Source organism: Mytilus galloprovincialis, chromosome 3 (genome assembly GCF_965363235.1).
Source record: "Mytilus galloprovincialis chromosome 3, xbMytGall1.hap1.1, whole genome shotgun sequence".
Taxonomy (NCBI): domain Eukaryota; kingdom Metazoa; phylum Mollusca; class Bivalvia; order Mytilida; family Mytilidae; genus Mytilus; species Mytilus galloprovincialis.
Window position 1 is genome coordinate 21,403,057 of NC_134840.1, and position 19,072 is coordinate 21,422,128.

Genomic DNA, 19,072 nt, shown 5'->3' on the forward strand with positions numbered 1-19,072 from the left:
ACTTTTGTATTGAAGAGATCAGAGGGTTCGAAATATGGACTGTTGTAATATAATTCAACTGGAAAGCACAAAAACAACAGTCAGCGTTATATATACAGACCGAGATACAGACTAATTAGTACAGTTATTAAACTCTAGCATTTCAGATATCCATGTTAAAGGTATCAATAAAGGCAACAAAAATGTGAATTATACTAGCTTTATCCCTAAATGCTGCAAACTTTTAGATCTTTTCAATGCTTATGACCTTTGTCACTTCTGATTTTATAAGCAAACATACACGTACATGCTAAAACATGTACATTACTGTTTGTTGTCGACATTCCCTAACAGTAACAAGTAAAGTAACAAAAACCTAACTTCGAGGAAAATTCTAAAGGGAAAGTCCCTAAGCAAATGTCAAAATGAAAAGCTCAAACACCTCAAACGAATAGATAACAACTGTCATATTTTTAAGTTGTTTCAGAAATTTTCATGTGTATAAAAAGGTAGCCTTAAACCTGAAATTAGCTAGCTAAACCTCTTACTTGTATAAGTCGCCTAAAACTCAATTTTATTTACAACAATGTGTTAGCAAAACAGACATAAAAGGTAAAAAAAAGTCCAGAAATAGGGGTACAACAGTCAACAATGTATTATAATACACTACAAACCATTAAAGTCTGAAATGGCCTATATCTGTACTCAACTGTACTGACTTTTACTCGACCAGTCTAAATTGGTCTGACTTTTACTTGACATTACTCGACCCCAGTCTGAACCATACTTGACTGTACTGAATCGTACTTGATCCTTATCTTGGTCATTGAAAACAGTCTGAACTATTACTCGACCAGTCTGAAACAGTCTTAACCCATTCTCGACATGCACTCGTCCTAACTTCCAGTCTAAACCATACTTAACCAAAGGTCTGAACAATACTCGACCAGTCTGAACCATACTAAACCAAAAAACCTCGACTTTTTTAACTGTTAAAATAAATTTCTTTTTAACTGACATATATAACAACAGCCAACAAAATTTATATAAAATTTTAACCTTATAAAAGAAATATATCTCTGATTATATTTAGGATAAACTAAAATATATTATATATAACTTATATCAAAAAGGGATAAAATTAAATAAATAAATAAAATTATTTTTCTGATTAGTGGTGAAATATAAAGTATAACCTCTGCTTGGGGGCAAACCAATAAATAAGATCAGACCTGGTCAGAGGTATTAAATTCTATATAACATTGATTCAAAATTTCAACATCATGTTCAGATTAAATAACAAGGCATTTCGAATATACATGTATGTACTAGATAAGTAATACACGAATTTAAGAAAATAGGGCTTTCTTTTTACCTGTAAAACACACATGTACTGAGGTAATTAGAACATACTAAAGTGCTTTATGTATGCCATGTTAATTTGACCAAAAAATACTTAAATTAATTGAATTTTTTTTTTACTGTTACTTTGGAATACATTTCCTTTTTAAAAAGGTTATCAAGGATTGCTATGGAAATTCTATTATCATGATTATATTAAATTCTTGGTTTAATAAAATTCAACAAAACAATTAAGCTCTCATTTTTTTTTTTAATTTATTAAGTTGTTTTATATACTTTTTTTATATATATCTTAATAAAAAAAACATTCACTGCATTATTACCTGAACTCAACTGACACCATAAATCTATACTTGGCTTAAGCAGAGACATATATACACATGTTTATATATGTATCTGGCTTAAGTCAATAGTGAAAATAGTATAGTTACCATAAAATACTACCGAAATATTCATAACATTTTGAATAATATTGAAAATATTAGTCACAATTCTTTTTTTTAGATTATTTGATCAGCTTGTTTTGTTTATATTTTTAAAGTTGATATATATTATTATGTAAGTGTTGATTAATATTGAGTTGAGTTGAAGTTATATTATGACTGATTATTGTGAAATTTTAATTTCAATACTGTATTGAATACATTTTTAATTTCAAGTTGTTGTTCAAATTTCATTTTTATTAAAAAAAAATTCCTAAATTGATAAAATTCAGTTGATAGATACAAAGAATAGGTCAAGGTTGGTTAAGACTTGGTCGAGTATGGTTCAGACTGGTCGAGAACGGTTCAGACTAGGTCGAGTACGGTTCAGACTAGGTCGAGTACGGTTCAGACTAGTATAAAATGGTTAAGTACTGGTCAAGTATACATTCAAACTGTTAAATATGGTTCAGACTACAGTCGAGTATTATCAAGTAAATTTCAGACGAATTCAGACTGGTCGAGTAAAAATCAGTACAGTCGAGTACAGATATATGCCATTTCAGACTCTTAATGGTTTGTAGTGATATAAATCACTACAAAAAATAATAAATATATCATCAAAAATAAACAGAAAGAAAAAAAGATGTTAGATTCAATGTTTTAAGCGAAATTTTAATCTAGATTATCGATTAAGTGTTCTAATTGGTGTCATGTTTTTTATCAAATTTTGCATGGTTTTGAAGGAAAACAGATACGCACTAAAGTATTGATAGTTGTTCAAATGCATCGTTAATAGAACTCAATTACACTATGTACCAAATGATTCTTTTAGTAGCCTTTTTAACCAATCTAATGGATATAATCGGTGAATCGTACGTGAAAAATCTTGCGTTTAATACTTTTCCAAAGATATCATAGCTGTGGAATATATACATTTGTGTAATTGATGTAAGTACAACTTGTTAGTGTAACTAATTGAGGGAACCATATTTCGCTCAAGAGTATCTCCGTATATTGGTTAGGAATTATATCAGGGATTCAGAGATGAACGATATAAGGAGTCAAATGGTAAAGACCGGTAATTATTTGATTCATTTATTCTGCAATACAATCATAACAAATATACACCGAGGCCTTATACAAATTTTAACCTATGAGTTTTTAATACATATGCAATCAGTTTAATGAACAAACCTTGCCTACCAACGTGCGTCTGGACGATTTTTGGTAAATGTCTTGGTCGTTTATCATGACGATTAAGTTATGACTGCTTTCTTTTTCTTTTTGAGAAGTCTTTATTGGGTAGTGATACGTGATATTAGAGACAATGTCTTTGGATGTAACTCCATAAAAAATTGCCGATATTATAATAAATATTATATATTTAAAATTAAAGGGTGATCACGACCTCTTAGCTTTTCCCTCGAGTTTTAAATCCACAAGTAAACTGTCAATTACGATAAAGTTGATCAATTAACAATTTTGTATAGAATTTGTCGTTTCAAATTATAAAATAGAAAGTGATTCTCATTTCTTAGAAAACTTCATGATGTAAGGCACAATTGAGCAAGATGATAACGCCCTTTCAATAAAAAAGGAAACAGAAAAACACATAACTGTTGAAGTCATTAAAAAAATTGCTTTCACGAGTTATTGAGCACTATTGACAGGGATAAGTGACATTATCACGTAATTAACACATGACATGGTCAAAATCTCTTTGTTCTTACTGTGCTATAGTTATCAAAAGTACCAGGATTATAATTTAGTACGCCAGACGCGCGTTTCGTCTAAATAAGACTCATCAGTGACGCTCATATCAAAATAGTTATAAAGCCAAACAATACAAAGTTGAAGAGCATAGAGGATCCAAAATTCCAAAAAGGTGTGCCAAATACGGCTAAGGTAATCTATTCTTGGGACAAGAAAATCCTTAGTTTTTCGAAAAATTCAAAGTTTTGTATCAGGAAATTTATAAAAATGATCACATTATTGATATTCATGTCAACACCGAAGTGCTGACTACTGGGCTGGTGATACCCTCGGGGACGAAACGTCCACCAGCAGTGGCATCGACCCAGTGGTGTAAATAGTTATCAAAAGTACCAGGATTATAATTTAGTACGCCAGACGCGCATTTCGTCTACATAAGACTCATCAGTGACGCTCATATCAAAATAGTTATTAAGCCAAACAATACAAAGTTGAAGAGCATAGAGGATCCAAAATTCCAAAAAGATGTGCCAAATACGGCTAAAGTAATCTATTCCTGGGACAAGAAAATCCTTAGTTTTTCGAAAAATTCAAAGTTTTGTATCAGGAAATTTAATCTGAATAATGCACAGCTAAGGTGTGCATTAACTACCTCAGATAATCTGCACAGTTCAAATCTATTCTTACCTTTAGGGGCGTTTCCTGGATTCTGAAAGGGGTGTGACATGTATTCTTTAAAATTAAAAAATATCAACGATTGTAGCGAGACTAAAAAAGTTTCGTTCTCCAATTCAAGGATGAACAGAATATTCGCCCCCCCCCCCCCCCAAAAAAAAAACCCGATTCCGCCATCTGACTTACAAAAAACTTAATAATTTAAACACTTTGTACAAACATCGTAGTTTCAAAATAAGAAAAACAATAATGGATTAGACTGTTGATGTTTTAACGTCACTTTTAAGCGCCACATTTCGTCTATTTCGTGGCGCCCAGTTTTTATTGGTAGAGGGAACCGGAGTGCCCGGAGAAAACCACACACCTTGGTTTGATAGGAAAACTGACAGTCCTGATCAGCTAATCAATTACTGTAGAAGAACTTCTTAGACTTCTTGGCAAACGAGGCCCCTGACGAAAAAAGAAAGGTTTCTCCTTCCTTTTTTATTATCTTAACTGGTACATGGAATATTTTATTTTATTTTGTGTATAAATACACAATGTAAATCTTAAATCAGTGTTTTAAAATCATAACAGATAATAACGATTTTTGTAGTTTCTGCCAAAAAAGAAATCATGTACTTAAGAATGTTCAAGTAAATGAAATATTATTTGAATAAATTTAAGACTCAATGAAATTCATTACGATTTTTGGCATATTTATTCCGGTACGTCTAAACACTGCTAAGGACTCCTTAGTGCACTAAGGACTAATGCCATTAAGGACTAGGAGGAGTGCTGTTATGTGTATTATTTTTACTTAACACATGACAGAGGCAAAATTCCTTTGATCTTACTGTGGTATAATCTGGATAATGCACGCGTCAGGTGTGCATTAACTACTTCAATAATTGCACAGGTCATGTGAACTTCACGTCCTTGACAGATGTTTATTGTACAGTACTTTGCGTTTGTTGATTCCATTGCTACTACAAATATTTGTTTTTCTCCATTTTGTAAGAAATATCAAGTGGATACATGTATCTATACTCGGACATAAAAATCAGTCACTTGATAAAACATCAGAATAGAAAACATACAAAACAAATGTAGTAGTATTACAATCAACACAATACAAGTCTAAATAAGATAAAGAACACAGGTTGATTTAATACTAAAATTATTTTTCCATCAATATAAAAAAAATTGTCATTAAAAAAAAATGAAAATAAAGTATCATCGACATATTCCTATTATAGTCTTGATATGTAAGTTATCAGTGTCACAACATGACACAATGAAAACTAAAAAAAACCCCGCTTTTTCATACATTTCTATGTACGGCTTAAAAACAACTTAAAATAACAATTCAGTGTTAAAAATTGAAAACAAAATCTGTGAGGTTCACATCTTCGTTACAAAATTGAACACGCAGTTTTGAAAAAAGCTGTTACTTGGCAATCCCCGATATTTTCCTTCTGGTTTTGAAACATTAAATGCATTTTCTGTATTTTCAATATTAACTTGCTTAGGAAGGATTGCACGAGTATTGGTTAATGGTTTGGGATCCTCAAGTTTTATCTGCTTGTTAGATGGATTCAAAATGTTAGAGACATCTTTTAGCATAGAATCCGCAAGTCTTTTGTAGGTACGAACAGCCTTTTCACTCCTGTGACCTGTTCTATCCATTATCATCTGATCACTGACTCCTGTTTGGTACAATCTAGTTGCAAGTGTTCTTTTCCCCGAGTGGTTACTAAAATTCCCCTTTAATTCTCCCTTTTGGCATATTGTCTTCATGAGTTACCCTAATCTATTAGCACCCAGTATGTGGTCAAACTTAACAGAACCATCTGATAAAACAGGTCTACGATAAAAAGGACTGCTAACAGATTTATCAATTTCGTATATTGCATTCATATACATCTGATACGATTTTAGGGTCTGACAATCCTTCTCTAAATATTGTCTGACAGATTTTGGTGCAATATAGCGATGGCGTAGCCCTCCATTATACGTTTTATTATCCTTACCCCGGAATTCAATATAGTTTCCGTTATCATCTTCTAATTGTATTTGAGAAATTTGCAGATTACGGTGTTTGTCACGACCACGTAGACCAAAATATTTACAGTTGTAGAAAAAAACAGTATGCAATAAACTTTCGAATGAATGATTACCAAACACAGACTTGTCCCACAATATTTCTTCCTGTTCAACTGAAATTGGATCTGCTTGTTTAACATTTATACCATACCCATCTGATGTTAATTTCTTCATCTGTGCATCAAGTATTTGTCTAAACCTCAGAAATCTGTCATCAGACTCGTTCAAAAAGTTAATATTAGAAACACCGTGTGACCACATTCCTCTTAGAAGTCCAGTTACAAGAAGATAAAGTGTTTTCGCTGGATATTTCTCTCCATTCTTTTTCCGAACTTCTACTACAAATTTTCCTAAAATGCTGTTAATATCTTGAACAGACAAATCCTTCAGGTTTGGTATAATTAAACCACTACCAATTTTAGAATTCTTCCAGTCTTCATAGACATTAACTGCCCATTTTGTGGCTTTCTTTGTGTTTTTGTTCTCAGCATCTTCAATAAGTGTATCAATTTCATTGTCTGTCATTTCTGCAAACCTTGATTCGACTCCTTGTTCCTGATCTTTAGGTTCTTCATCCTAAAATAAGATAATATCACATAATTTAACACATGGCAGAGTAGTGCGGTGACTGAAGGCAGATTTTTTGGAATTTAATCTCCCCACCGAACACACACCTACATAATATATCATTGGAAAGAGGAAATCGTGTACTATAATAATATGCCTGTCATCAGGACTTGATATGGTCACATTTTTTTTTAAATTGAGGTCAAAGGTCATATGAAAAATTTGTGAAAATTTGGGTGGGTTTCAATTTTGACATTTTTTTCTATTTCTAAACTCTACCTAAATACAAATGATACTGTTTTGGCTTTAGTAATGTTTGTTATTATACATAAACCTTAATCATTGAGATTTTTTATCAAAAAAAATCCTAAAACGACGTTATATAAACAAAACTTCAAAAATCAAGTTTTCAACCTATAAAATGTTGAGAGCACCTTAACCTTATGAAAAATATCAATTTCAGGTAAAAATCAAGTGTCATGCAGGACAATACTTTAAAATTATTTTTTAAACTATCATATTGGGTGAGGTATCAAACCAAAGCCATAGAACACTACAGTCAAATATGACCTCAAATTGAATTTGTGGATACTTCAAGTTTTTTATAGACTACTCGTTGCTATTTGGTTTTTTTTCACAATTATTACAGCTACCATAGTATTATCTTTTGTTTGTATTTAACTCTGGTTAATATCTATTACATTATAGGTTTTGTAACTTTATCCCCCCCCCTTTTTTTCCCTTGCAACGTACCACAAACTTCAAAAGTATTCCATATAAAAAAAAGAAGATGTGATATGATTGCAAATGAGACAACTCTCCAAATGAGACCAAATGAGACACAAAACAATTATAGGTCCCGTACGGGTTTCAACAATGAGTAAAAGTCATACTGCAAAGTCTTCAATTCCCGAAACGAATAATGTAAAACAAACAAAAAATCTAACGGCCTGATTAATGTACAAAATAAATAATAAAGAAACTAATATAGTATATAGAAACAAACGACAAACACAGCATTACCGTCTCGTAACTTAAAACTGACACATACAGATAGTGGCGGGGTTTAACTTTTTTAAGGGAACGCCAACAATCCCCTAACCTCGGGACTGGATTCGTGTGTACCAGTGCAACAAGCTTTATACCAAATCAACCCTTATCTCCATCATGTTCATTTTCATCAACTGTCACAATGACAATAACGGTACCATTTTTTCTGCACCAGATGCGCATTTCGACAATACATGTCTCTTCAGTGATGCTCGTGGCAAAAATATGTGAAATCCAAAGCTTATATTAAAGATGAAGAGTTATAATGCAAAAGTTCCAAAAAGTATAGCCAAATCCGTGAAATGAATCAGAGCTTTGCATGAGGGAGATACATTCCTTAATTTATAATAATATCTAACATTTTGACATGTTTTAATATTTCTACACATTTCACTCATGGCCACAGGTCTGCACATGAAAGGTTCTGCTCAAAGCAAACACGTTATTTTGAGTTTTTCTTTACAAGTACAGACAAGGTATTGTAGGAAGTCCGAAGACATTTGTTCCTAAAAAATACCAGCTTCAAACCATCCCTATCAATTCATCCAAGATTTAACAGAGATCTATAAGGGGGTTTAGGAAGGTGGGATGACATCCATATGCTTGTCTGCAAAGATGCTGGGAAAACATCATACGAGAAGTACACACTATCTTGAATTCGCTCAATTTCATGGTTAGTAACACATTATATAGCGTCGCACTTTATTTTAAGAAGCATACAATCCATTGGCATTCAATGTTTCAACAAGGTGTTTTGAACCAAACTCACGGTACATTTGTAAAGCCAATCCTAAATAAAAAGGAGTAAAACAAAAATGATTGCCTCAACAAATTGCTTAGCATTTCCACAATTTCTATGGTGCCATTTCCTGAGAATAGTCTTGGCTGTATGCAGTTTCATTGAGTAAGCATAGAATGAATTGCAATAAATACGAAGACATTGACTGAATTAAGAAGGAAGAAACAATTCATCCAAAGTTGGGTAGTCTTCTTTAGAGTTTCGATGTCTTTTCTAAGTAAACTTGCAGCGGAATTAAATATCTGTCTTTTTTGGTGTCTATTACAGTTGACATTGAGATTTTGAGGTCAGTTTTTAATTGACTAGAAGCTTATACATGTTATATGGCATCTAAAATAGTTAATTTGCTACTAAATAATATGTTATATTTGCCTTGAACTTGTTAAAGTTGTTTGACAACTGAATTTCTATAAAAATAAATGAGTTTAGACTGCATTTTACATGTAGACTATTTTAAATTAGAATCAGCCTGAAGAAATGATCTATATTTATCAAGTAACGGTTCCATGAGGAATGACCATTAAATTGTTGTCAATAGCCAAAATATAATTAGTAAAAGCAGTATCGTGTTCTGAAATATCTGCTTCCACGGGTTTGGATTTATTATTTTTCGTTTTTAGCAAATATTTTGTAATGCAACCAAAATGACAGACTGCTTGAAGTTTAAAAGATGGACGGGAAACTATTTCAACTTTAACTTTATCTGACACGGATAAAACATTTTTAATGCGCTCATCTGATTCAAACTTGAGTAATTTTTTATCTTTCTAAAATGTTTTGTTGCAACAAAATATACAAGCGCTCCAGATGAACGACTGCATTCTAGAACGTGTACACTGAATACCCGAAACTGAGGGACAACAGTCAGATAATTGTATGTCGTCAAACTTCCTGCACGGAGTTCTTCAAATTAACAGCTATCGCATGAAACATCTTGATGTTCCCCTCATCCAATCTTTTATGCAATGCAGATACAAAAGTCGACTTCCCTAAACTGGGTAAATTGACTCAAAATTTCAATCGAGGTTTTTTTCAGCATATTTTTTATTCACTGCATAAAATTTAACGACTTTTGTCTGTTCTTTGGACTTAATCGAGCAAGTTGCAAAGGACTTGACATATCACGGAATATTTACTGAAACTATCCGTCAATTATTCTGATTTTACAATAAGACTTTTCTGACAAAGTATATTTGATGTTTTATAACGGAAGAACATAGAATATAAACATATATAAAGTATGTGGCATATATCAGTGCACTTTGATTGAAAATATGTGTATATAATAGCGAAAAAGGTAGTAATTTCAGGGAAAACGGTAGTATTTAATTTTCCCAGCATTAGGTTGGCCTTTTGTGTACCCAAGGCAGGTGAAGGAAGTCAAATTAGGAGCGCTGTGATTGGATGTAAGGGTACAATATATTTTTTATTTATCTATGAATAACTGCAGTGTGTATATTTACAATATAAATTTTAAAACCTATTGAAATATTTTCTAGAGAATTATTCGAAAAGACTTGCAAAATTTCATAAATTTGGTGCAAAATGACGGTGGGCATGGATAACATAAACAAGCTCCGTTGGAAGTTGGTCATGATACTATTTGGCTTTAATTTTTAAAACAGAGTAATAAAGTACTAACACAACATATAACTGTTTTATCCAGGTTTTTATCTTAAAAAGTGGTAAATTTAGAAAATGTTAACATTGTCGCCAATGGCAGAATAAATAGTACCGTTTTCCCTATACTGAAGATAGCAAGGGAAATCAAAGTCACTCAAACTTCAATTCTTTTATACTATTTTGAAGCTTTTGATTAGTACATTTGATTTTTATCACAAAGAATAGAAATTTTTCACTGAGAACAATACTGTGTTGAGAAAAGTGCTGAGTCATCATGATAGGTCAAATTGATTGGTAATGATATAAAACTTTATTCTAGGATGTCAATATTAACTATATTGTGTAAAATGCACCATATTATTGTTCTTTTGTATTTGATTTCACCTTTCGCAATGATTTTTTCAATTAGAAACACCAGAATTCAAGTCGCGACAAATATTTTTTACTGAAATGTTTGCCTTTTTTGCTGCGTAATTCCCTAAATGTATAACTTGGGTATTTCTGTAAACATAATCTATTAAAATGGGAAATTGTCTGGTTTAGTTTGTACTGTTTATGGAATTAGGCAATATTTGGTCACATTGAAAGCATTTTCAGTGTTAGAATTGTTCATCTAAGAAAAAAAGAGGCCCACTTGAGGCTAAATTTACATAGAATTTATACTCTCCTGTGTAAAGAATTGTTCACATTCTTGATAATGCATGCAGCAAATACTTCAAAAGTGCTTCATTTTGTAGTTTCTTTCTTTTATTATATCAGACATAAATAATTTTTCATTTCCTACTGTTTGAAAGGACTTTTGTTGGAAATTAATATTCCCAAGGGACATAATTCAGCTTTTTCATTGATTAATACAGGCAACAAAGGCAACTTTACAGCTGAGTAGTTTGCATATTTAATGTTTAAAGTGTCTAATATCTTTGTTTTCATCATCTCAAGACAGAATAATAGATTTTATAACAAGCTCTAAAAATTTTAACCACAATATGGCATATACTAAAGCATGGAATGGAGATTAGTATGAAAAATCTTGAATTTGTGCATTTCTTGTAAATTTTTGATAAAATGAATACAAATTGAATGGAACTGTCCATTTTATTTGTTTAAATGGAACTATTTATCATTCTTTTTAAATAAGATAAGATATGATTGGATACAGGTTGTTTATTAAGGCTTTTCTGAAAGAAGAAGAGAATGAGGTAAACCAGCATGTAGGGGTGGGGACATAAAATGATCTATGTTTCTTTAAGTACTGGGGACATACAAGTATTTATTATAGCCAAGGTTTTCACAATAGCCCAGTATTGCATTAATAATGTCATAAGAATTCTTTATATCTTTATGTCACAGTATAGGGAAAACGGTAGTATTTAATTTTCCCAGCATTAGGTTGGCCTTTTGTGTACCCAAGGCAGGTGAAGGAAGTCAAATTAGGAGCGCTGTGATTGGATGTAAGGGTACAATATATTTTTTATTTATCTATGAATAACTGCAGTGTGTATATTTACAATATAAATTTTAAAACCTATTGAAATATTTTCTAGAGAATTATTCGAAAAGACTTGCAAAATTTCATAAATTTGGTGCAAAATGACGGTGGGCATGGATAACATAAACAAGCTCCGTTGGAAGTTGGTCATGATACTATTTGGCTTTAATTTTTAAAACAGAGTAATAAAGTACTAACACAACATATAACTGTTTTATCCAGGTTTTTATCTTAAAAAGTGGTAAATTTAGAAAATGTTAACATTGTCGCCAATGGCAGAATAAATAGTACCGTTTTCCCTTCATATATCATTTGAGAGCAAATTATTGACTAATACACAAAATGGGACGGAAGGCAAGTGATTGAGTTCCGTGTTGAAATTGAAGATTTTTACTCCATTCTTTTTCCATTGATTTCTTAAGGTTTTTTTCATATTTTGGTTCCGAAATTTTTATCACTTATTAGTTTTATTAAATACTATATGCTTAAAATATTATGGGATAATTTTTATTACTACTATGAAGAAGAAACTAAAGTTTGAGTCTGAATTTGCAATTAAAATTACCTCAATTTTAAATAGTCTAAACTTCACAAATTTTATAGATTAGAAGAAAATAAAATACTGAATAGCATATTTTGACATGTAAAAATAGCTTCAGGAAAAACTATTTCAATTAAATGTAAGCAAACATACCCATTTTTTTCATTTTGAAAAAGGGGGGTGTAAACTCTCCAATATACTACCAGTCATTAAAACGACTTTTTAGAAAAAAGTGACCATACGAAATTCTGACGACAGGGCAAAAACTAAAGAAGACATATTTGTCTTTAAGTTAAGACCATTTTTAGCCGTGTGTTATTTGGGGAGATTAAACTCGCGATCTAGACGACTTTTTACACTTCTGTCACCGCACTAGAGGCAAAATCAGGCAGTGGCAAATATTTCATGAATGTTCCGGATGAGAACAATTAAACAATAAAACTAGTCGGAAGTTTCCGAAAATGATTATATCAAGGGTCTAAGTAGCAGATCCAGAACTTTTTATTTAAGGGGGAGGGCTGACTGACCTAAAAGGAGGGGGGCGCGCGTCATGCTTCAGTGATTCCCTATATAATTAACCATTTTTTTCCACAAAAGAGGGACCCGGGACTCCATCCCTTGGATCCGTCTATGGGTCCACACCTCAAATCATGCAATAATGGGTCTGCGCGTGGCAGATAATTCTAAAAAAAGACGTACCTTGACATTTTGGATCTTTCCGTTTTCCGAAGGAACTTGCAACCATAGATTTAAGTCTAGTCCTAGGTCAAATGAAACAGCTGAGGTGTTGATTAAATCTCCAGATGCATTCTCATCAATCACATTACTAGGAAACTCTCCAAAAAAGTCCTCTATATTTACATTTCTCAGTTCCATTTCATCCTCCAATGTTTCTAATACTTGTGATAAGATCATATCATCCTCCGATAATTCATGATGAAATCCATCCATTTCAACGTCTTGTTGGGCGGATGTGATTTATGCGGGAAAATTGTTGACGTCATGTGTTAAAACAGTTATTGGCCAATCAAATCGGTATATGTTTTAATTTGCAAAGCACGAGATGACCCATTAACCCGAACTCCTTCGTCGTTCGGGCTAAACAGGGTCACTCGAGCTGTGCAAATTAAATCCCATATACCGACTTGCTTGGTCAATAACTATAACATATTATGTTAGAGATTGATATTTAATGCATTAATTTTAATGTTATAGAAAAATAATCATAAATAAACAAGATATTCAACATTATTTAGTCACGTGCCCGTTTATCTTTGATATGCCGAAAACCAATGAACCGTTTGACACGTGCCATAACAACTGATTAAACAATCTTAATCTTTTTATTTTAAGTAATAAACAATTGTATCGAAAAGATTTATGCTTAATATTTATAATTAAATGTGTTGTTTTTAATAAAATTTATTAAAAGAACAAATAATTTTGTTTTTGTTTTACTTCTTTCCCGACAAAGTTATTTGCCACATGTGCACGACTTTGATTTGCACCAACTAAATAAGTTAAAGTGTGGCCAGCTTGTTATGCAAGAGATACGAAGACAAAAGGAATAGATATATTGATAAGTGTTTTGTTTTTGTTTTAATTTCGACAAAGATGCGTGTATATACAAATGGTTTCACTAAAAAATTACGATGGAATTGAGAGAAAAAAATCATGTGGCTTCATCGGAGTTTATGAAAACCACTAGTTTTCAAACAGTTTGATTTCTGTTTACAAAGTCTTCATACGGTAGTTATTTGTTTGTATATGTTTGACATTTTTTTTCTAAAAGTAAAAGAAGTTGAAACAAGAATGTGTCCCAGTACACGGATGCCCCACTCGCATTATCATTTTCTATGTTCAATGGACCGTGAAATTGGGGTAAAAACTCTAATTTGGCATTAAAATAGAAAGATCACATCAAAGGGAACATGTTTACTAAATTTCAAGTGGATTGGACTTGAACTTCATCAAACACTACCTTGACAAAAAACTTTAACCTGAAGCGGAACGAACGGACAGACGAACGAACGAACAGACGGACGAACGAACGAACGGACCCATAGACCAGAAAACATAATTCCCCTCTACTATCGTAGGTGGGGCATAAAAATAATTTCCCGATTTTTAGTCAGATTAAGTTTCATTTTCAAATATATAAAAGAGACAAATGTTTTTTAAAATGTTCCACAGTTTTTAGTACAGTATTCACGACAAATTTCAGTATGTGTTGATTTAGAGCTAAAGATATAATTTGACAGAGAAAGAGAATGCTTCGTATGAATGCCCCGAAAATATGCCTTTCCCACATGATGTGTAAAAATATTTTTTGTAATACAATATAATTTGAATTTTTAAACCTAAATATATCACGTGAAAAAATGAAAAAGCCGACAGAAATATTTTAAACTATAATTTCTTGAAATCTATTTATCTTAAAGAAGAACAAGTATGTCAGAAGGAAATCCGATTTGTATTTTTTTTTAACAAATTGTCTGTTTAACATATTGTACGAAATAATTTATGAAATAATGACCATGTGGTATCGTATGTGCTTTACTCACGGTTGAAGGCCCGAAATATATTGCTCAAACATGTCATATATCAACTTAGTGTGGTTGCATGAAATAAAAATGCATTATCTTATTGGTTTCGTTTTGTCCAGTAATACGTTGCTTAATTTCTGCATATATGAAAATACATTTTGAAAAGTGCACCACAAGAAACAAACTAAAGTGTTCCAGCTCCATTCCAGTCTTTTCTTCAAACGCATGTCCGTCGTCGCCTGTGATCACATTCAAGCACGCTTGCAAGAAATAAAAAACAGTATAGAGATACGGGTACAATACAAATTAAAGATAATGTGTCCGACCACCTGAAAAATAAAATTGGTTCCAACGGCAAAGAACGCTACGAAGTATTAGATTCAATTTTTGGTTCTTCCGGACTTATCACAGCCCAAGATCAAGATGAGTTTAATGAAAAAGCAACAAACACCTCTGACGGTTATCCAAACTTTAACACGTACTTTCAAAAAATATATATATAAATGTGAAATAAATATTTAAAAAAATATATATATATTTATCCAATTCTTGAACCAACGCATGTATATCATAAACTAAGTCCTCTGTGCACGATTTTCTCATTTTTTACGCAAATATATCGTATAATCGTCAATTTTTTTTCTCTCTGTCTATTATGATTTAACAAATATGGCTGCTCATTAAATGCCGTGTTTTGAAACCTAAGTTTACCGATTGTCACCTTATAGTAAACAAATAACAAAAATCATGGGTATTGAGCACATGTTTAACATGTACAATCAGATACTTGTTTATTTTAATGACAGATCCATGCGTATTGCGATCACCGGATTTTTACGAGGAGGGTTACGCTCAGGTCACTATGTATACGGAAAATATGTCGGTGAATTGCTTCCTAGAATTGCTTCCTGGAAGGAAGCAATGAAAAATAAGTAAATTTCTTCTAAATGTGGACAAATTAAAGAATTTTCTTCAGAAAAAAGTATATGTACATAAGTTGTATAATGAAAACTATCCATTTAGTAATAAAAAAACATATGCATATTTTTTTTAATTTGAGGTTTCTTATGACTTTAACATTTTTAATCTTTCTCTAAGCATATCATTATAAAGGAAATAAAAGTAGTTAATCTTTACTCAATAACACCGATTTGAAAGTACAATATATCAAAGTATTAATCGTCACTGATTGCACGAAAAAAAAATTACGAATAAATTTAACAGAAACGATAGATAAAAATGACAATTAAATCGCAAATGATGTAAAAATTGAGGAAGAAGTCTGAATAAAAAAAAAAAAAATAAAACTTACCAACCTCTTACTACATAAAGGCTCATTCCCCCCTTTTTTCACTCTACAAGAAACTTTTCTAGCAGCCGTGGATTGCGGAATGTCCTTTGCATATTGCTAAACGTTCACGTAAATTGATGGCGTCATGTGTTAAAACAGTTATTGGCCAATCAAATCGGTATATTGGATTTAATCTGCACACTCGTGTGACCCTTTAACCGGAACTCCTACGTCGTTCGGGTTAATCAGGGTCACCCAAGCTGTGCAGATTAAATCCAATATACCGACTTGCTTGGTCAATAACTATAACTTGTTACGAAAACGTTGGGTTTCATATATGTAATAACCGCAAAATTGTCCTACTCATATTGCTGTTCTGGGCAAAAAGATACTTTTTGGTTATTGTGCCCACATTCCAAAACGTGTCCTTAACGACAATGGCGAACAATGATAGTGTTTGTATTGAAAATTATGAGAATTCTGCTACAATGACCACCGGTAACAATGTCCGACCAACTATTATTGATTTTGCCTCAGTTATTTAAAATTCTCAATCTTGTGTATTACCATATTCAAAAATAATGAAAAATGTCACAATTATCGTGTATATCCTGATTTAGAGTAATTTCTCGCAATTTGATTGGCTGATATTGGCTTATAAATTTCAGTTTATTTTTTTATCACGTCAATTGAAATTATCTTTCATAAACCAGTTTTAGATTAAATATCTTATACATTTGGATTATATTGTCCTAACAATTGAATTTGAATATATAAATATGTAATATACCAAAATCAGGACAATTCTTTACACAGTGTGCAATTGTCCTAATACGAGAATTTATCGAATCCATAAAATTCATATCGGCTGTGTAACTAATAATGGTATAAATGATCTAAATTAATGGAAAATGTAATACATCTTTTTAGATTTTACCTGTTGTGGTAAATGAAATAGTTATAGTTGAACTTTTATCTCTTTTCTGTAGAACTTAGATATATGATCAATAGATTATAAGTTCTGAGTATTTGCCGTATTGGCCTTGATATCATTCCTCGACCCATATCGGCCTTCGGCTAAATACTCGGGCTGATACCGGGGCGAATATATAGGGAAAAGGACATGGTATAATCTATAAATATGTTCTTTGTAAAGATCTATACTAAACACATGGCACCATTCGTGTTTATCGTGCTGAAATAGGATAATTTGTACAGTAGTTAAGGCATGATAGACAGATCGGAAATATTGATATAGTTAAGGAATTCAGTGATTTTACGTGACACTTAATCAATGACAATCGTGTCAACTGAAGAACTCTTTTTACATGCAATATGAAAGAATGAAGAAATTCTAGCTTCAGAGCATAAATAATGGATGGATTCATTCGTTACATATCCGGTACAACGTAGATCTTTTAGTTGTTATAAAATTATGAAAGAGGATTGGGCATTGTTTTTACAAACTCAAACATAAAACCTTGGTAGATGTCAAACAATAACAGAGAAATATTAAGAAAGCAACTGTACTGAATGATCGTATGCGAAAGTATCAATTTCTTTGTAACATATACTTTTAAAGAGAATTAACATTCAAATAACTTGTAGGACAAATACTTGTTATAATGAGTGACAATAGAATTATAACACTTCATTTTTATATTTCTTAGATAAAAATAAAAACCCATTGACCTGTATTGCTATGAAGAAAATGATGAACCGATCGAATACACAGATACGTTTTACATAAAAACAAAGAGAGTTCCAATTTTATTTCCGACTTTGCAGACCAGATTTGTTAAATGGTAATAATCCGATTCAAAACATAATTCAAGCTTCAATTTAAATATACATTTTTTTTAAATGTATTGTCAAAATGAATTATTTTTTTATTACAAATAAAATCCCCATTAGGTTTTAATGAGAAAAGAACTTAGGTAGTTCATCTGCGTCGAATAGTGGTACCATTGATTCTTACATTTTCATAAGAAGCTTGTTAACTATATTTATTTGATTGCACCTACGGAAATATTAGGGTTGTTTCATGGAACTTTAGCTTATGTTGCTTACTTAAAAGAAATATTTTACATTTCTCATGTCTAATCCCTTCATCACTTGCATTGATCATTATTTAAACTGTCCCTAACCTGTTTTGTCATCGTCGAATAGTTAAGCTATCTATACATGATAGAGTTTTATGTCTTCTGCTATTTCGGGCCCATACCATTGACATGTAGAAAGAGGCAACGCTCGACTGATGTATCTATGTTTCCAGAACAAAAGCAACACATGAATTAAATGATGAATTAACGCAGGTTTAGCAATAACTACCTCCTTGGCGGAAAAGAGTATGATCAATTTTACAAATTACATAAAGAGGTAAAGCACTTTCTCCTGTATTCACAAGCAGGAACGTTTTACATGTATTCGGTTTTAATTTTGAAATTATCTATTTCCTAACCTTAGTAGCAATATAACAACTTCACCTGCATATGGGATATACATTATCCAACTTATTCGGTATTCAAGAGCATGCAGCTCTTACTCAGATTTGGTAAAACGTCACCAGTGTCTGATCAGAAACTTGATGAAACAGGGGTATGTCAAAGAACGTCTTGACCTTTTTTTTTAAATCATCGGAAGGTACTAAGACCTTGTTAATAAATATCCCGTATCAACTTTACAAATAAAATACGATGGTCTCGAAGTATAGATTCTGGGTACTGACGTTGTTTATTATCTTTAAAATAGGTCTTTATAAATATTACTTTTAAGTCTGTTTGTGGTGATATCCATTTGATGTGACTCTGTACTTATACATTCCGTCATTGTGTTATTTTTCTATGACAATTTTTGTATTCTTATCTTTCGTTTTAGCTTATGTGTTTTGTCTATATTCCTTTTTGTGTTTCTTTAATACAAATAAC

The 19,072-nt window shown here is 31.8% G+C and overlaps 1 protein-coding gene across 1 annotated transcript; it reads right to left on the minus strand.

The window, feature by feature from the left end:
• Positions 1 to 5,285: 5,285 nt before the first annotated feature.
• On the minus strand, positions 5,286 to 13,437 carry LOC143067402 (uncharacterized protein KIAA1958-like). Its single transcript, XM_076240639.1, has 2 exons — positions 13,008 to 13,437; positions 5,286 to 6,815 (listed from the first exon to the last, which is right to left on the minus strand). Exons 1-2 carry the CDS (start codon positions 13,257 to 13,259, stop codon positions 5,937 to 5,939), a joined length of 1,131 nt encoding a protein of 376 aa, XP_076096754.1. The 5' UTR covers positions 13,260 to 13,437; the 3' UTR covers positions 5,286 to 5,936.
• Between the last annotated feature and the right edge of the window lie 5,635 nt (positions 13,438 to 19,072).

Excerpts from the sequence above, each read along its gene's own strand:
- LOC143067402 (XM_076240639.1), bottom strand. The coding sequence starts at position 13,259 with ATGGATGGATTTCATCATGAATTATCGGAGGATGATATGATCTTATCA. Across the intron at positions 6,816-13,007 it reads GAAAGATCCAAAATGTCAAG|GATGAAGAACCTAAAGATCA; the intron begins GTACGTCTTTTT and ends ATCTTATTTTAG.